The sequence below is a fragment of the Mesoplodon densirostris genome, chromosome 8, assembly GCF_025265405.1.
Source record: "Mesoplodon densirostris isolate mMesDen1 chromosome 8, mMesDen1 primary haplotype, whole genome shotgun sequence".
NCBI classification, from domain to species: Eukaryota; Metazoa; Chordata; class Mammalia; order Artiodactyla; family Ziphiidae; genus Mesoplodon; species Mesoplodon densirostris.
In genome coordinates this window covers 80500589-80519616 of record NC_082668.1, presented here as the reverse complement: position 1 = coordinate 80519616, position 19028 = coordinate 80500589, and the positions used below count along the sequence as shown (strand labels likewise).

The following is a 19028-nucleotide window of genomic DNA, read 5'->3' as shown; positions in this document are numbered from 1 at the left end:
TGGTTTTGATTACATTGATTTACTTGACCATCCTTGCACTGCAGGAATAAATCGCACTTGGTCAAGGTGTATAATCCTTTTAACATGCTGTTGAATTTCATTTGCTAGTATTTTGTTGAGGATTTTTGTATTAATATTCATAAGACATATCAGCCTGTAGTTTTCTTGTAGTGCCTTTGTCTGGCTTTGGAATTAGGGTTGCTGGCTTCATAGAACTGAGTTAGGAAAGTGTTCCATCTTGATCAATATTTTGGAAGAGTGTGGGAAGGACTGGTGTTAATTCTTCTTTGAATGTTTGGTAGAAATCACCAGGGAAGCCATTAAGTTCTGGGCTTTCTTTGTTGTAAACTTTTTGGTTACTGTTTCAACCTCTTTACTAGATATAGGTCTATTCAGATTTTCTATTTCTCCATGTTCCAGTCTTGGTAGGTTGTGTGTTTCTAGGAATTTGTAGATTTTATCTAGGTTATCCAATTTGTTGGTGTACAATTGTTCATAGTACTTTTGGAATTCTTTTTATTTCTGTAAAATTGGTAGTACTGTCCCCTCTTTCATTTCTGATTTTAGTTATTTGAGTCTTCTTTTTCTTAATCAATTTGGCTAAAGATTTGTCAATTTTGTTGATCTTTTAGAAGAACTGATTCTTGGTTTCATTGGCTTTATTAGTTTCTAGTCTCTATTTTGTTTATCATTGCTCTAATCTTTATTATTTCCTTCTTTCTGGTAGCTTTGGGTTTATTTTGTTCTTTTTTTAATTTCTTAAGGTGTAAAGTTAGGTTACCGATTTGTGATCTTTCTTCACCCTTTCAGCACTGCTTTCACTGCATCCCGTAAGTTTTGGTATGTTGTGCTTTCATTTTCATTTGTCTCCAAGATATTTTCTAATTTCCCTTATGATTTTTTCTCTGACCCACTGGTTATTTAAGAGTGTGTTATTTAATTTCCACATACTTGTGAATTTCTTAGTTTTCCTTCTGCCATTGATTTCTAGTTTCATTCCACTGTGATTAGAAAAGACACTTTGTATGATTTCAATCTTTTTAAATTTATGGTGCCTTTTTAATGGCTTAAAATATGGTCTTAGAGAATGTTTCATGTAAACTTGAAAAACATGTGAATTCTGCTACTGCTGGGTGGAATATTCTGTATATGTCTGCTATTTCCAGATGGCCCATGATGTTGTTCCAAGTCTTCTATTTCCTTATTGATCATCTTTGTCTGGTTGTTCTATCCATTAATGGAAGTGTTGAAAGTGAGATATTGAAGCCGCCTACTGTTACTGTAGAGTCATCTATTTCTTCCCTTAAATACTATAAATGTTTGCTTTGTATATTTTTGAGTTTTGATGTTCAGTGCATATATGTTTATAACTGTTATATCTTCTTGATACAGTGATCCTTTTATCACTATGTAATGTCCCTCCTTTTTTTGTAACAATTTTTGACATAAAGTCTACTTTGTCTGATATTAGTATAGCCACAATTGCTCTCTTTTGGTTACTATTTGCATGGAGTCTTTTCCCATCCTTTCATTTTCAATCTTTGCATGTTTTAAAATCTAAAGTGAGTCTTATAGACAGCACATAGTGGAATCCTGTTTTTCTATCCTTTATGCTCATCTATGTCTTTTGAGTAGGGTGTGACCCATTTATACTTAATCACCCATAGGGAAGTACTTACTTTTGTCATTTTGTTCTTTATTTTTTGTATGTCTTATAGCATTTTGTTCCTCATTTATTCTGCTACTGCCTTCCTCTGTATTTAGTTGGTTTTTTGTAGTGACACACTTTGATTCCCTTCTCCTTTCCTTCTGTGCATATTTTATATTTGCTTTGTGGTTATCACTGAGATTACATATAATATCCTGAAGTTACGACAATCTATCTCAAATTGACAACAATTTAACTTCAGTTGCATACAAAACCTTATGCCTTTATAGCTCTGCCCCCCACTTTGTTATTGATGTCACAAATTTCACCTTTATATACTGTGTATCCATTAATATAGACTTAAAATTATTTTTTATACATTTGTCTTTTAAATCCTGTAGAAAATAAAAAGCAGAGTTACAAACCAAAACTACAGTAATACTGATTTTTATATTTGTCTATGTATTTACCTTTCCCAGAGGACTTTATGTTTTTACTTGGCTTCAAGTTACTCTCTAGCACTCTTTCACTTCAACTTGTACATTCCTTAGCACTTCTTGTAAGTCAGGTCTAGGGGTAATGAACTCCTTCCACTTTTGTTTGTCTGGGAATATTTTAATTTCTCCCTCATTTCTTTTTTTTTTTTTTTTTTTTTTTTTTTTTTTTTTTTTTTTGCTGTACGCAGGCCTCTCACTGCTGTGGCCTCTCCCGTTGCGGAGCACAGGCTCCGGACACACAGGCTCCGCGGCCATGGCTCGCGGGCCCAGCCACTCCGCGGCATGTGGGATCTTCCGGGATCGGGGCACGAACCCGTGTCCCCTGCATCGGCAGGCGGACTCTCAACCACTGCGCCACCAGGGAAGCCCTCCCTCATTTCTTAAGGACAGTTTTGCCAGATATAAAATTCTTGGTTAATAGTTTTTTTTCTTCAATACTTTAAATACATCATCCCATTGTCTTCTGGTCTGCAAGGTTTTTGCTGAGAAATCCACTGACAGCCTTATTGGGGCTCCCCTGTACATGATGAGTCACTTTCCTCCTGCTGCTTTCCAGATTCTACCTTTGTCTTTCAACAGTTTGATTATAATTTGTCTTGATGTAGGACTCTTGGATTTATCCTACATGAAGTGTGTTGAGCTTCCTGGATTTGTATATCCATGTTATTCCTTAAACTTGAGAAGTTTTATTATTTATTCAAATAATCTATTTCTTCAAAAGAATTTCTCTCTTCTCCTTCTCCCATGATGCATATATTGCTGCACTTGATAGTGTCCTATAAGTCCCTTAGGTTCTGTTAACTTTTCTTTCGTTTTTCTTTTTGTACCTCAGGCTCCATTTTTTCAAATGACCTGTCTTTAAGTTCATTGATTCTTTCCTCTGCCTGTTCAAGGGTATTCCTGAACCCCTCTAGTAAAATTTTTATTTTGCTCATATTATTGCTTTCCCAATTTCCTTTAGTTCTTTGAGTCTGGCTTCCTTCAGCTCTTTGAGCATATTTACAACAGTTATTTTAAAGTCTTTGTCTGTTAAGTCTGATGCATGTGTTTCTTCAGGGGCTGTTTCTGGAAATTTATTTTGTTCTTTTGAAAGGGCTATGTTACTTCCCTGGTGGTCCAGTGGTTAAGTGGTTAAGAATGTGCATTTCAGGGCTTCCCTGGTGGTGCAGTTGTTGAGGGTCCGCCTGCCGATGCGGGGGACACGGGTTCGTGCCCCGGTCCGGGAGGATCCCACGTGCCGCGGAGTGGCTGGGCCCATGAGCCATGGCCACTGAGCCTGTGCGTCCAGAGCCTGTGCTCCGCAACAGGAGAGGCCACAGCAGTGAGAGGCCCGTGTACAGCAAAAAAAAAAAAAAAAAAAAGAATGTTTATTTCAGTAAGCCTGGCATCTCACATTAAAATGGGAATAATTATGTTGTCTCTTGAGGATACAGATGCCTCTGTAACCCCCTCATATGAAGCTGTCTAGTGTCCTATCAAACCACAGGGGTTGGGTGATGGAGTTAGATGTGGGAGAACAAAAAGATAAGTATGATCTTGCTTCATTATTGCCACTTCTGGGCCATTACTCGTTTAAACTTAAGCAAAAGACCATTCACAAGGCATTCAATTATACCAGTCTCTCCTCAAAACAGTTATCTTCCAAGATACTAGTCATTCCCTCACATTCAAGAATGTTTGCTCTTCCTTTCACAACAGTCTCTCTAAATGCTCCTAAACCTACCACCATTCTGGGAGAATTGCTCTAGTCTTAGAGTTTCTTGAATTCTTCAATCTCATTCCAGCTACCCACTTTTATGACTCATTATGAAGATAGAAGATCCTAAACATCAATATTTACTCATTGACAATAACCTATCCTTTGAATCTCACATTCTTCTACTCCCTCTATATCTGTTCTCTCACTTCATAAACACTTCAGCCATAAACCTTCTTTTCGTTCTTAGTCTGTTAGATTCCTCCTAGATTAGCTTCTTTCCGATTTTAGCTTATATTGCAAAGCACATAATTTCAATTGCTTTAGTATGCACTTTCTGGCCACCTAACCAGAAATTCTTCTACTCTTAACTCTACAATCTCTTAATCCTGGATTTGGCCACCCACTTGTTCTACTTCTATACCAAGAAACTTGCTGAAAAAATAACCAGCAAACATGGATTGACACCACCAAAAATTCATGGTAAAGGCTGGATGCAAAATTTTTCTTCTTTCTTTTCTTAACTGAAGCTTTCAAGTCTTTATTACCACTTTCAGAATATCCTAAAATCATTTCACTCAGTAGATGACCTTATCTTGTATTTAACAGGAAAAAAAATGGACTCTCATATGATAACTCTATTTTTTGTTTATTTGATTTTTTAAATTGAATAAATTTGACATGTAACGTTTATGGTGTACAGTGTGTTACTTTTTTTTAGTGTGTTACTTTGATACATTTATATATTGTAATAGGATGGTTATAGTCATATTTATCACATTAAATAATTGTAGTACAATATTATTATCTATATTCGTCATACTGTGCATTGGATCTCTATGGCTTATTTACTACTTGTTACAAATTTAAACACCATCAGTCTTATCTGCCCCCTCCAATTCCTTAGTAACAACCATTCTACTCTCTGTTTTTTACAGGTTTGACTTTTTTTGGATTCCAGATATAAGTGATTCATGATAACCCTTTTAACTTCCTGCCACCTCCACCTCTTATCTGCAAACTTACTTTCATTTGCAGCTATTTCTCTCTCTTGTTCCCTCCAATTCTTAGAGGAATGGGTGTTTCTCCTCTTGTTCATAGTAAATTCCTTAACCTATTTCTGAATCTCTAGCGACCAACTGGTTTTCCTTATTTTCTTCCTCTTACCCTCCTGTCCTTCATATATTCTTTCACCCCATACATATAACTCAGAAATGTTATAAACATTCAAGGCTATGATGAAATCTGTTGTTCTATAACCTATGTCTATAATCTCCAATTCAGAACTCTACCTAGGCTTTTAGGTCCATATTTGCAACCATCCATTGGACATTTTCACCTGCATGTCCCATAGGTAACCAAACCTAATAACTAAAATCTATACATCTTATTTCCCAATCCCTTAAATCTGAACCTTCTTCTCCATTCTTGGTTTCAGTTCATCAGCACCACGATTAATCCAGTCTTCTCTTCCAGATACATGGGTATCATCTTAGAATCTATGCCATCACCCTCAGAAGCGGCCTACATTCAGATGCCACCTGCTTTTCATTCTATCTCCTAAATCTTAGATTTCTTCCCAAATTTATTCCCAATGCTTAATTTAAGTCCTCATTTTGATCGCTTGAAATGATTGCATTATTTCTTTTGTAAATTGAAGCATATGTACATGTGTATTTAATATATGTATATTAACAGAAATATAATTTTATAAATATATATATATATATATATATATATATATATATATATATATATATATATAAATGTAACTTGATGGTTGCCACTTATTTTTATATTCCTGGATCTCAGACCATTGCTTACCATCAATGTATGTTTGCTGAGTGATTTCCAGACTATTCTCTATCCTATTTATCCTCTATCCCACTGTCAGGAAGACTCTTCTAAAGCATATATTAAATCCTTCAATAAATTTTGAATGAATAAGAATACAGTACAAACTACATAGTCATAATCATCGAGATAGGGCTCTAATCTACCTTCACAGCTTCTTTTCCTACACTGCCCTATGGTTCCTTTTGGAGCCATAGGATCACCTTATGGTACACAAAACATACCATCCATTCCCTCACTGCCAAGATTTTATTATATACTATTCTCTCTCTGCTTGCAGGATCCGTCTTCCCTAATTTACCCAACTCCTTCTAATCTTAGCTAAAGGGTTGGGCTTAGTAGTGGGCTTATGACCTGATCCTTCCAGACTGAGACAGATGCCTCTTCTCTGTGCTCACATATTATCCTGCACAGATCTCTACTGTAGCACTTAGTATCCTATGATAATAACTTGATCTTCCTTTTATACTTATTGAAAGTTCCTTAAGGACATAAACTATATTTAATTCAGTATTCTCAGAGCCTCATTAAGGACCCAGTGCACAGCAGACACTCAACAATGTTTCTTAAATAAATCAGAATATTTAGAGTTTAACATATAAGAATATATAGTATGCATTTTTTCTTCCCCTGTTCTTGAGAAATGTAAAAAAAATTTCCCTTTCCCCTCTTTAAGATAATTGCTGCTGTGAGTGAAGGTTTCTTCCATGGCAGATAAGAGATTAAATTACAAAAGTTTTCAATTGCTTACCACTGGCCAGTGCAGAAAGAGGAGGAGACAGAGAAATTCCTGTGTCTGCCTTAACCCAAGAATATCTCAATACTCCTTTTCCCTAATTCTGTGTTTCCTAACTTTTCTAGGACAAGTACAGCATTGTTGAAGTTTCTTAATGAACCTAATGGGAAAATAAGAAGAATAAAAGCTGGGAGTTTTTGTTTTGTTTTTTAAAAAGTGATTATGCCTTATACATGAACTAGAAAGGAAAAGAAATCCAAACTTCATTTCAATAATTGAGAAAGTACCTGTCATTATCCCATCTTTGTTTCTCTTATGCACCCCTAATGAAGACCTCTAGCCCATTAAGTTTACCTATATAACTGTGAGTATTCTTTTGTAAATCAAAAGGAGAATCACAAAGAATAATGATAATTTCTGAGGAATGCAGTGAAGTATGTATAACAGCTAGTTTTATAATAGATGTATCAAATGGAAAGGAGGAAGGGAATGGTGTAGTTCCTATATTTATGGAAGAAACTAAGAACCGCATGGCTAGCTTACTTCTTAGACTTCAGAATTTCACAGGCTAGTAAATTTTTTTTTTAATTGAGGGAACCAACATAAGATCCTCCACTTTCAACTGCCTGTGCAGGAATAATTCAACATAGCAGGCCTTAGGCTGTTTATCTTCAGAAAGGCCTATTTGCAAGGCTGGGCCTTGACGGCATCTGGGAACTTGATTTCTGAAAACATTTAAGTGATGATTCTAAATGCTGTGCCAGCCTACTTAGACTGTACCATGAGATTTATGGTAAATAACTACCTTCCTTCTGAGAATCTGAAATTTTGGTTGACAGAGGGTGCCTATGTAACCAGCCCTTAAAAAAAAACCCAAGCTCTTGAGTCTCAAATGGAGTTCCCCATGCCAAAACACTGCAAGTGTGTTGAGTGAATTTTTGAAGCTGGAGAGAGGGTGCTCTGTGTGACCTCTCACAGGAGGGAAAGAGCATAGGAAGCCTGCACACAGATTCCTCTAGACTCTGCCTGATGTCTTTTTCCATTAGTGATCTGGCTGTGTATCTTTACAATATCTCTGTAATAAATCTTAGCTCTGAGTATGACAGTATACTAAGTCCTGTGAGTCCTTCTAGAGAATCGCAGAATGTGTGTATGGTATTGGGGACCCCCAAAACACTAAGTAATGATATTAAACAAGCAAACAAAAAACTCTATGATCATCATTCAATGAATATATATGTTAATAAAATTTTGCTCTTTATTCTGACAGTACTGAAACATGGAAACAGTATCAGAATAAAGGACAGAATTTTAAACGGAATAAATTTAGCATTGTAAGAAGTTCATTACATTATTCTCATTTTTCTCATTTTGCTGTAGACCAGTGAAAACCTTATAATGGACCAATAACAGACATGTGCCTGGTAACTACTAGACCAAGTAATTTTTGCCTGGGTATACCTTTCTTCCAATTTACTTTCTTTTGAAACTGAAAGCACTAAACAGAAGTTTTATGTGTACAGGAGTAATTTTAAAAAGCTGAACATTCTGGTAAGTCACTAAAGATTTCACTGAAATAGTTGATTTTTAACTGTTACATTTAAAGAATGGAAGACTATTATAAATTAATAACAAATTTAGTTCCAGGATATTTTAAGATTTGTATAGTCCTCTCACCAGCCAAATAACCATGTAAAAAAAACCACAAAAAATAAAACTAGCTGAGATAGTAATACTTCTGACTTTTAGTTTGTCATTTTATTTAAAAATTATTTATGGAAGATAACATTCTTATCTTTCCTCAATACAATCACCTTAAAATGAATTCTTCCCACAGGTCACACAATGTTTTTAAAAAAGATAGCAAATAAAAATCTCAGATTTCATCCATTAATATATCACTGTGTTTTAGTTCTTCAAGGCACTTTCTAACAATATAATATTTTCCATTGCACAACACTCAAATTCCATTTACCAGGGTAAATAACTTTCCAAACCAAAACCACATACCTTTTGCTGTAGTTCTTTTACTGCTGAATCTCTATCCATGCATGCCTGTCGAAAGGCTTCATAAGCTTTATTGAGTTGCTCGCCAATGTTTTTATCCATTCCTCTCTGTCCTGTAGCATCACTATAAATGATGGAGTAAATGACAGGTCTGGAAAATAATTGAAAAATTTAGATAGTTATTAAGTTACATAAATCTCATTTAAAAATGTACCTCAAAGACAGTTCTATATGGTTTATCATGAACATTATAGCACCAAGTACTATAAAGTTTTATGAAGGCAAAAAAGCCTCATTTAAAATCCTGATCAGAAATATTGTGAAACCTTAACTTCTACAATTTTTAAATATTCTTTACTAATGTTTAAGGAGCAATTAGGGTTCCAGTTCATAAAGATGCTACTTTGCAAATGGTATTCTATAAATGCAAGCTAAAAATGGAAAAATATAAAAGGCCATTTGTTATTCATCTTTATTACAGAAATGCACAACAGGATTAGCAATGTGAGAAGGGACTTCTTTTTAGTAAATGGACAGTTATTCCCACTTACAAGGTAAATGCCTGCTACACTGAAATTAGAGCAAAATTAAGTAGATAAATGTTTGTGGATGGAGTTCACACTGTTGTTATCACAGAGCAATTAAAATGTGTGAAAATGCTCTTATTTTAGCACAAAATCTAGGGAGAGCTGCCGTTGGACTCTACATTAAAAAAGAAAAATCACATCCCATCAGTCCTACCCCTATGCTCTATTAGTTTGCCAACTTTTTTGCTATTTCTGAACTACAGGTGATTTACTCAGTGGAGGTAATTTACTTTTATCGTCTCAACTTGGATAACATCTCTAATGACATTCCCTGACTCTGAGCAGAGGGTCATCTAATGACTGATTCTTCCTGTCAAGCTGTGAAAACCACACCACAGAGCCTTTCTCTTAATCCTCTGAAAGCCAGAGTAGACAAAGTTCTCTATCAGTCATAGGGGATTTTGGGGGGTACCAAATTATTTCACTCCCTTATGATTAGAAATCCTTCATAACAGTCTCTAACCTTTTATAACATCTTTATTTTATCGTCGGGTATACATGCTTTAAAAAACTTTCAGTATTTTACATTAAGATGTTCATATAACATAAATTCACCATTCTAAAGTATACACTTCTGTGGTTTTCAGTATATTCACAATGTTGTGTAACCATCACCAATATCTAATCACAGAACATTTTTATCACCTCAGAAAGAAACCCTGTACCTATTAGCAGTTTGTCCCAATTCACATCTCCCCTCTATCCCCTGACAACCACTAATCTACTTTCTGACTCTATGGATTTGCCTACTTTGGACATTTGGAGTCATAAAATACATGGCCTTTGTGTCTGGCTTTTTTCATGTAGCATAAAATTTCCAACCTTTATCCATGTTGTAGCATGTAACAGTACTTCATTGCTTTTTATGTCTGAATAATATTTCATTTTATGAATATACTATAATTTGTTTATTCATTTCTCAGTTAATGGACATTTGGGTTGTTTCCACTTTTTGGTTATTTTGAATAAAGCTACAATTTGTGTATATATCTGTGTGAACGTATGTTTTTAATCTCTTAGATATATGCCTGGGAGCAGAATTCCTGGGTCAGATGACAGTTATGTTTAACTTTTTGAGGAACTGCCACAAAAATTCCAGACGTTTCCACAGAAGCTGTACCATTTTATATTTCCACTAGCAACATACAAGAGTTCCAATTTCTCCACATCTTCACCAATAATTGTTGTCCATTTAAAAATTATATGCTAGGATCCTAGTGGGTATGAAGTGATACTTGATGTTGAGCATCTTTACAGTGCTTATAGGTCATTTTAAAATTATATGCTAGGATCCTAGTGGGTATGAAGTGATACTTGATGTTGAGCATCTTTACAGTGCTTATTGGTCATTTGTATATCTTCTTTGGAGAAATGTCTAGTAAAGTCCTTTGCCCACTTTTCATATACACATACATATATATATATATATAAATAATTTGTAATATTTTCTCCCATTCTATAGGTTATCTTTTCATTTCTTTGATAGTGCCCTTTGACAAAGTTTTTAGTTTGATGAAGTCCAGTTTATCTATTTTTTTTTTGTTCTTGTGCTTTTCATAACATATCTAAGAAACCATTGCCTAACCCAAGATCACATGGATTTTTCACCTGCATTTCCTTTTAGAAATTTTATAATTTTAGCTTTTTAAAAAAAATTTATTTATTTATTTATGTATGTATTTTTGGCTCTGTTGTGTCTTCATTTCTGTGCGAGGGCTTTCTCTAGTTGCGGCAAGTGGGGGCCACTCTTCATCGCAGTGCGTGGGCCTCTCAATGTCGTGGCCTCTCTTGTTGTGGAGCACAGGCTCCAGACGCGTAGGCTCAATAGTTGTGGCTCACGGGCCTAGTTGCTCCGCGGCATGTGGGATCTTCCCAGACCAGGGCTCGAACCCGTGTCCCCTGCATTGGCAGGCAGATTCTCAACCACTGCGCCACCAGGGAAGCCCTACAATTTTAGCTTTTACACTTAGATCTTTGATCCATATTGAGTTAATTTGTATAATATGGTATGAGGCAGGGCTCCAGATTCATTCCTCTGCATGTGGCTAGCCAGTTGTCCTGGTATCATTTGTTGAAAAGGCTATTCTTTTCCCACTGAATGCCCTTGGCAGCCTTGTTGAAAATCAGTTGACTATAAATCACAATGCCCTTTTAAATACCTAGGTAGTATTTCAATCCCATCAGCCAGTCTTTCATTTTAAGATACTAAATACACTCCTAAGTTATTTTCTAGGCTTGATAAAAACAATTTCAAGGATTTTATTATGGGGATTACAGTGTTTTTACCTTGTGAAGCAATGAAAGAATGATATATTTTTTAGGCACTCCACTTGAAATTTGTTTTTACTGCTACCTCTGATAGATGGAAAAGATGAAATGCTGTTAGGATAATTAACATTGCCAGGATCTCTGACATACCATAGACACTATGGAAACATGAGTAATTAGCATGAACACAAAGCATCACTTTGAGTATTTATTTAGATACTATTATCATTCAAAAAATTGATTTAGGGTGGCTTAAAAAAACACACAAGATTAAAAATAAGTATATAAGCAGGAAAAGAAAAATAAGGGTAGGTAGCTACAGGCACTATAGTATACTGTAATATGCTCATGCAGAAATTAGACGATTTAAGTAGCTAAGTGGCTAGGTTGTCTATCACTGTCTTAATAAGCTGCAGATGTCATAAAAAATTGTCAATGTAAACCACACCTATATTTATCTGGGACAAACAAGAGGCTTGAATTGGGAACCCATCTCGTTTCTTGTTTTGTTCTATCACTGACTGACCCTGTGAGCTTAGTTCAGGGCCACTAAATCTTTTGGGACTCAAGTTTCTGTCTCTTCAAAACAAAAAAAGATGTCTGGATTCAATTTCTAAGGAACTTCTTTGTTCTATAGTTCTTGAGTCTGTGAATCTAAAAATGCATGTCTGTTTCATCAAGAAGGTGCATTCTTGCTTTAAAAAATGTAAATACAGTACTAAAAACAGCTGCATCATATGCAAGTAAATCATGTGCAGCCTTCATTTCAGTTCCTTGAATTAGATCACACAAATGTCACTAGGAAGAGTTACTGAGTAAATTCCACATGGAGGCATCCTATTTTTTGAAATAAGAATGTATGCTGGGAGATATGATTCAGGTCAATACAACTAAATAAATGATACATTTAATTCCTATCTCACAACCAAGAAGAAAATTGGGTGTTAGATCAGTGACACTGACCAGAGAAAAAGGAAAGAGTCTCTGGGACCCAGCTAATTAAATTGGACAGATTTCAAATATTAACACTCTGAACTTTAAAGCCACTTGTTCCTCTATTTTTTAAAGCATTTGTTAAGTGTAAAATTAATTTCACAATTTAAGAGGCAGTCACAATTCAATTACATTTTGGTATGCCTTCTGCAAAACTTGCCAGGCTCCAGGGAAATGGTTTTATTTACAATAAACATGCTCAAACTCAAATCAAATGGCCACTCTCATCCCCTAAACCCAGGAGGTCCAAGCTAGAGCCAGCTCTGCCTTGGAAACATTCTTCTAGTTATGGCTTCACTCTTTTAAATGTATTTTAAGGAAAGCCTTCCGTGGTAATTTATTTCTGGGTTTGGTTTACTAGTTTCCTCATACCACACAAGGAAAAACTTAACTCACTGATGCCCGAGACAGTATATCTGGGTGGGCAGAATACAAAGCATCCCACCCCCAGGGTAATCCTGGCTTCAGGATAGTCCTGTCACACCTACCTCTATTCCTCTGACAGAAGTTCCTTTTTTCCTTTGGGTTGTTCCTGTAAGATGGAAAATGGAGGGTGACAAGTTCCTATTCTGCCTCCCAGGTCCAGCATGTGCTTGCACAGGAAGAAGTACTAAGAAAATCCCTGGGCATCAGGCTGCTTCCTCTTTCATTGATCCTTGGTTCATAATGAAACTGTTCTAGGATAGGAGAATCAGCCTGCATGAGGGCAATAATTTTATTTTCCCTTGGTAAAATTTCCCAGCTCCAACAAAGGTATGTCAACTACTAGGGCCAAACTTTGATTTCAATAAAATATATACCATTATGATTCAATTAAATTAGAAAAACTGAAGTACTTGTTTGCTTAATACATGTAAGGCACTATGTGGGATGCAGCAAGGGGCTTTAGGGATAGTGCCACCTTAATGTTGTGTTCCTTTTACAAAGTTTTTCACCAGCTCTTCATTTCCTGTTACTGGTATTCCAATCTGACTGATAAGGCTCAGAGGAGTTAAATGACCTGCATACAGCTACAAAGCTATAAGCAAGTGACTGGGACTAAATCTTTGAAACTCTTAGTTCAAGGATTATTTATTAAAGCCAGCTGCAAAGTATTCTCCTAAAATGCCATGATGGATGTTTCATTCCATAAAACAGTTACTGAGTGCCAACAAAAAACAAAGCCTGGGCTGGGCGCCACTGATGTAGTGAAAACAAAACAGACATGAAACCTACCCTGACGAAGGCACCATTAGCTGTAACTTAAAGAATATATATGAGTACCTGGAGATATTAAAGGCTAGAGTTTGGAAAGGAAAGTGCTCACTTCTATTTACAACGTTTAGGAAAGGCTTTGAGAGGTAGATGGCATTTGACTTGGGTTTTGAATTATGGGTAGGAATGACCTCACCCATTCCTTTTATTTGACTGTCAAGTAGCAGTCATCCTTTCTAAAACAGGTTCCTGACAGCTATAAAGATGTCTTTTTGTGCTAGATAATATCCATTCTTCACTAAAACAGCCCAGGATTACATACATTTCTTATGCATTGTTCAGTTTGAATTTCCAGATCAGGACAACTCTGAAAACCTGAGACAATTCTTAAGTATAACAATTATGGTTACTTATAGAAGTGATTAATTAGGCTAGTGCTTGTCCATGATGCTTGAAAAGAAGCAAGGGTAGTAATGAAATAAAGGACAAGTCCTATATCTGCTCTGGACCTCGATTTTCCTTGCTTTTAAAATGAAGGGGTTACAAGACAATCTCCTTCAACTTTATGATTAGACAGCATTTCTAAACAAATACAGAGTATAGAAGCTTTTACTTGGCAAATAGTGATTTATTTTTCCTCATAAATGATATCATAGATTTAAAAGTTACAAGCCAGTTGATATGGTAATTCGTTTAAAGATAGTGAGAAGTATGGAATAAAGTTATATGGGATGTCCTAGAAGAGATACGATACTGTGAAAACATGTGATATGAAAATACATGATGTACCACTGTGAAAATGAATGACTTTATTTATTTCATAACAATTATATAGTCCCTCCTAACACTTTACTAGGTAGAATGAAAAAAAAGTACAGGCTTTGAATTCAGATCTCAGATCTGCAGTTTTCTAGCCATTTACTTAGCTTCTCTGAGTATTAGTTTTCTTATACATAGTTTGTAGGATTATTGTGAAGATTGAGATCATATATGAAGCAATATCTGTTAACTGTTCCTCAATATCCATTCTCTCCTCTTCTAGTATTCCTGATTTTTAGCTGATGTGGTCACGTGACTGTCACTGGCAAGAAAGTGTAACTTCCAAGACAAGTTCTCTTCTTTTTCCCTTTCTCAGTTGGATGGAATATTGTGATTAGTCATCCGAAACACTGTGGTGAGGGCAACACTTCCAGGATGGTGGAACAAGGAGATGTGGAACAACAAGAATGAAGATGCCCAGGTCCTTGACACTGTGGAGCTGCCAGATCAGCTCTGGACATCTTATACTTTGAATTGTAGTATGTGAGAGAAATAAAATATCTGTCTTATTTGTTCAAGCCACTGTCTTTGGGGCTCTCTTAAGAGAGGAGCTGAGCTGTATCCTAACTGGTACAATATTCAAGATTGGTTCAGTGCTGAACACACAGTAGGTTCTCCTTTTTCCATGGGAAAGAGACAAAACTCATAGTCTTTGCCTTATAAGCTCTAATTAGAGCTTATAATTTAGTAAGGCAGAAACACATGGAAATGATTAACCATATTAGCAGGTCAATTATAAATGTGTAAAAATGTATAAGCGGGGCCTCCCTGGTGGCGCAAGTGGTTGGGAGTCCGCCTGCCGATGCAGGGGATACGGGTTCGTGCCCCGGTCTGGGAGGATCCCATATGCCGCGGAGCGGCTGGGCCCGTGAGCCATGGCCGCTGAGCCTGCGCGTCCGGAGCCTGCGCGTCCGGAGCCTGTGCTCCGCAGCGGGGGAGGCCACAACAGTGAGAGGCCCGCATACCGCAAAAAAAAAAAAAAAAAAATGTATAAGCGTATCTTGAGTATCTTGATAGGTATCTGGGAAACACAGGTAGAAGCATTTGTAGGAACTGACCCAAAGGCTCACTCAAGATTTGTACATTTCATTGTATTTAAGTTTTATCTCAAAAGAAGAAGAAAAGAAAGAACTGTTAAATAAAGAGTATAGGCAGGAAAAAGGCTCAATAGAAGGAACAATTAACATGAGAGGAACTGTGGAAGGCTTCACAGAGGATCTGACGCTTATACTGGGCCCTGAAATATGAGAAGGATTTCAACAAGTAGAGAATGAGAGGGGAAAGAACATTCACTCTGAAAGAGCAGAGGCTCTGAGAAATCACTAGTATAGTGCATTTAGGGACTGGTGGCGAGTACTGTATTTATGAAAGTAAGGTGTATGTACAGATAGGATGGAGAGGTCAGGGTGCTAAGTCAGGGTGCTAAGACAGGTGCAGAGTCAGGGCCACCATGTGTGACTGTGCGGCACTGAAAGAACCCTATGGGTACCATTCATGTAGACCATAATTGGAAAGAGTTACACCCTAGAGTTACAGAGTGCACTAACTACATAAACTATACACAGCAGATTAGATACGGCCAGATTGCAGTAGACCTTGAATGCCACTCTAAGCAATTTAGACTTTAACTTGCTAACATTAAGGAATAATGGAGGATTGTCAAGCAGGAGATGGATATGTTTTAGAAAGATTAACTGGATACCAGCAGGGAATATAAACTAATGAGGGAGACAAAGTGAGGATATCCTTAAGAAACTACTGCTGTATTCTGGGTGAAAGATGAGGGCTTAAACTAGAGTAGGGAAAATAAAAGATGAATGGATTCAAGAGACATTTTAAAGGTAGAATCAACAGGATTTGTTGGCCAACTGGATCTGTACAACAGACAAGAAGGAAGCATTCAGGGCCCAGCAATTCTGAATCAGTTGGCCTGGGAAGGAGTCCTCTAATCTATATTTTAATAAGTAAAGTAATCAGGTTATTTTGTTAAAGATAGTTCACCAGCCATATTTTTCAAAAATTAGGCAAACAGTGATGCTAGTCAGCCACAGGGAAACAGGAAGAAATACTGAGGGGGAGAGGAGAGGATATTGAATTCAATTCTGAACAAAAGTGCTAACAGAAACATAATTAACAACAGTCAGGAAAAATGTACCAATTGAGTGATAATGAAATCTAAAGGAAGAAATGATGGCTAAGTATTCCTTCCCTCCTGCTTATATTCTTAAAGTTTTTAATGTCCTCTGATACTCGTTGACAGTCAACCAGGCCAAAATCTTTTTACCAAAAAAGAAACAAACAAACAAAACCCTTACATTTTTTAAAAGAAAACAGTGGAGAGAGAAAGAAGCAATACTTGTTATTGTACCACTTTGTGTCACAAGATGCACACTTTTTTTCTCCCAAATATAAACCAAAAAAGAGGATAGGCCCACTGGACAATGTCAGAAGGAAAACTAGGATATGCATAAAATAGTAAGGCATTTTAGTATAAGTCTGTTACCTTATATGAAGAGATTATTAGCCAAACAGGTAGGAATGTTATCTGACGTTCTGTTCTGTTAACATTTATACGGTGTTAAATAACAAGAAAAATAACTTTCTGGTAGAGTGCTATTTTTCTTAAGTCTCTCTCTTCTACTCTACCAAATTTATGATAATGAAATAGTATTATTAATGATCTTTCACAAGAGTAGAATGTTTGTACCTATCTTCTGGTTTTAATTTAAAAAGTGTGAAAAAATATTTTCAGTAATCTTAAAAAGGTCCCCCCAACCAGAAGAGATGACACAGGATGCACCAGATTCATAAAGGGCAAAGTTGTTTTTGAAAAAGAAGTAGTTAAAATCTCATGAGTTCACAGATTAGGGGCCCCTCCAGCATCTCTGAGTCATTTACTAAATCATAACCACTACGAAAGGACAGAGCTCTTCTATGAAAAGAGAATGAAACTTCGGGAGACAGAGGACCTTTTCACAAAAAGGCCTATTTTCTCTTAAATCGCAGTTGAAATTGCTGAGCAGTCATTTAGCCTTGAGAATATTACCAATGATAAATGGGAACAGGCAAAAGCCTACATAATTATAAGCTGTACTCTGTGCTCTTAATTACCAGCACAGAACTCTATGGCTCTTCATACCCCTGCTTTTAATTTCCCTGAGGACACCTAGAGGCTGCTGGGCAAATGTTTGCAAGTCACAACTTGTCTTATTAGAAGTAACTGAGAGAACTCCAGTGAGAAAATAAATAAGGTTTCAGAGATATCCACATCTCCATTCCTAGTCATTCCCAAGATGTTTAGGTTGTGACTTTAAATGTATAATATGATAAAAGGTTAAAACCAGATACAATATTTTTATACCATGCAACACACTTTCTTACTCCTATTGTTGAATACTCCTGAATACAGGACTAAAAATCCCTGGGTAGCCTGACACACCAACTTCTCAAACCTGCCTCTGTGCCAAAATTACCCAAATCTCTACCCTTTTCAGGGCCACTCCAGTTTTCCTCAAATGTGAATATTCAGATCTAGTTAAGTCCCAACACTTGTTATGCTACCCTACTGTGGAGGAGCAAGAGTTTATTAAAAAATTTGATTCTCTGTTTCATTTCCTTTTGCATCTGGAAAAAATGAAAAGATGCTATAAAATAAAGATTCCAAATCTTATTTTTAACTGAGACCACATCTTGTGTAAAATGTGTTAATTTCTCTCTTAATACAAGTCAGAGAATCAAAATTAAAAAGCCTAGTCAACCAAAGATAAAATCAGAGTTGAAGTGCAGAAAACATGTCCAGTCTAGATATGCTTGTTGATGGGTGAGAGTGAATAAGCTGTAACCTTTCTGTGGACCTCAGTTCCCTCATCTGCCCCAGTTTAGAATGTCTGGGGTACAGCATGCTGTAGGACATGGGTTCCCAACCTGTCAGTACATTAGAATAATCCAGGGCAGTTTCAAAAAACAGATCAGCCATCCCTGTCCAAGACTTCTTGGATCATAATTTTTTTGGTGGAGGGGGGCCGGTGAGGGGAGGAAGAGGGAGAAGCAAGTGTGATAGATTTAGAATCACTGCCATAGGGGATCAAGTCATAACTGGAAAAGCACTGTACTCTGTAAAACACTACACAAATATGCACCAAGGCGGGAAAATAGGCTTTCATAAACTGTCCTTTTGTTCCACGGTGATCTGCTTTATGAACTGTTCCAAAAGAAGTGTATAGAATTGAGAAACAAAAATAGCAGTTGCTAAGGTAGATATTCTTAAAAAAAGAAAAAAAAAAAGGTATTTTGATACTTTGGCAGATGGTCCAGAGCAACAGCACTCTTGTTGATCTTGGTTCCATGAAATTTCCACAATTCATCAGTCTATGTGACAACTGTTTTCTCTATTAATGGAAGAGACACCATTAATGGCATTTGCACTGAAGTGCATGCTGAAAGAGAAATCTGAGTGTGACCAGAGCTCTTCTCCCACCAAGCAGTCCTTATAACTTGATTCTACCCCTACCAATACTCTAAATCATCTCAATTCTATTTAAATTCTCTATCTAAAGATAGTTTAGAAAGGGCATAGATCCCAGTGCCATGCCTTCAATCTGAATAGGCACACAGCTACAGTGTCATGCCTTCAATCTGAATAGGCACACAGCTATGAACCAGAAGGACAATCTTAGTCTTTTTTTTTTTTTTTTTTTTTCTTTTTGCGGTATGCGGGCCTCTCACTGTC

The 19028-nt window shown here is 36.5% G+C and overlaps 1 protein-coding gene across 10 annotated transcripts in view; it reads right to left on the bottom strand.

Annotated features, from left to right (window-relative positions):
• The window catches only part of TANK (TRAF family member associated NFKB activator), a 79307-nt gene that overhangs the window by 49425 nt on the left and 10854 nt on the right, over positions 1–19028 (bottom strand). For 6 of the 10 annotated variants that reach the window (XR_009533223.1, XM_060106988.1, XM_060106993.1 and 3 more), the window contains exon 2: positions 8442–8589. Coding sequence is in view for 6 of the 10 variants with exons in the window: in XM_060106988.1 (XP_059962971.1) it covers positions 8442–8540 (99 nt within the window). In the remaining 4 variants the exon portion in view is untranslated. Of the gene's footprint in view, positions 1–8441; positions 8590–12774; positions 12810–19028 lie in introns of those variants that run through there. The other 4 variants (XM_060106985.1, XM_060106992.1, XM_060106991.1 and 1 more) reach the window with 4 other exon arrangements.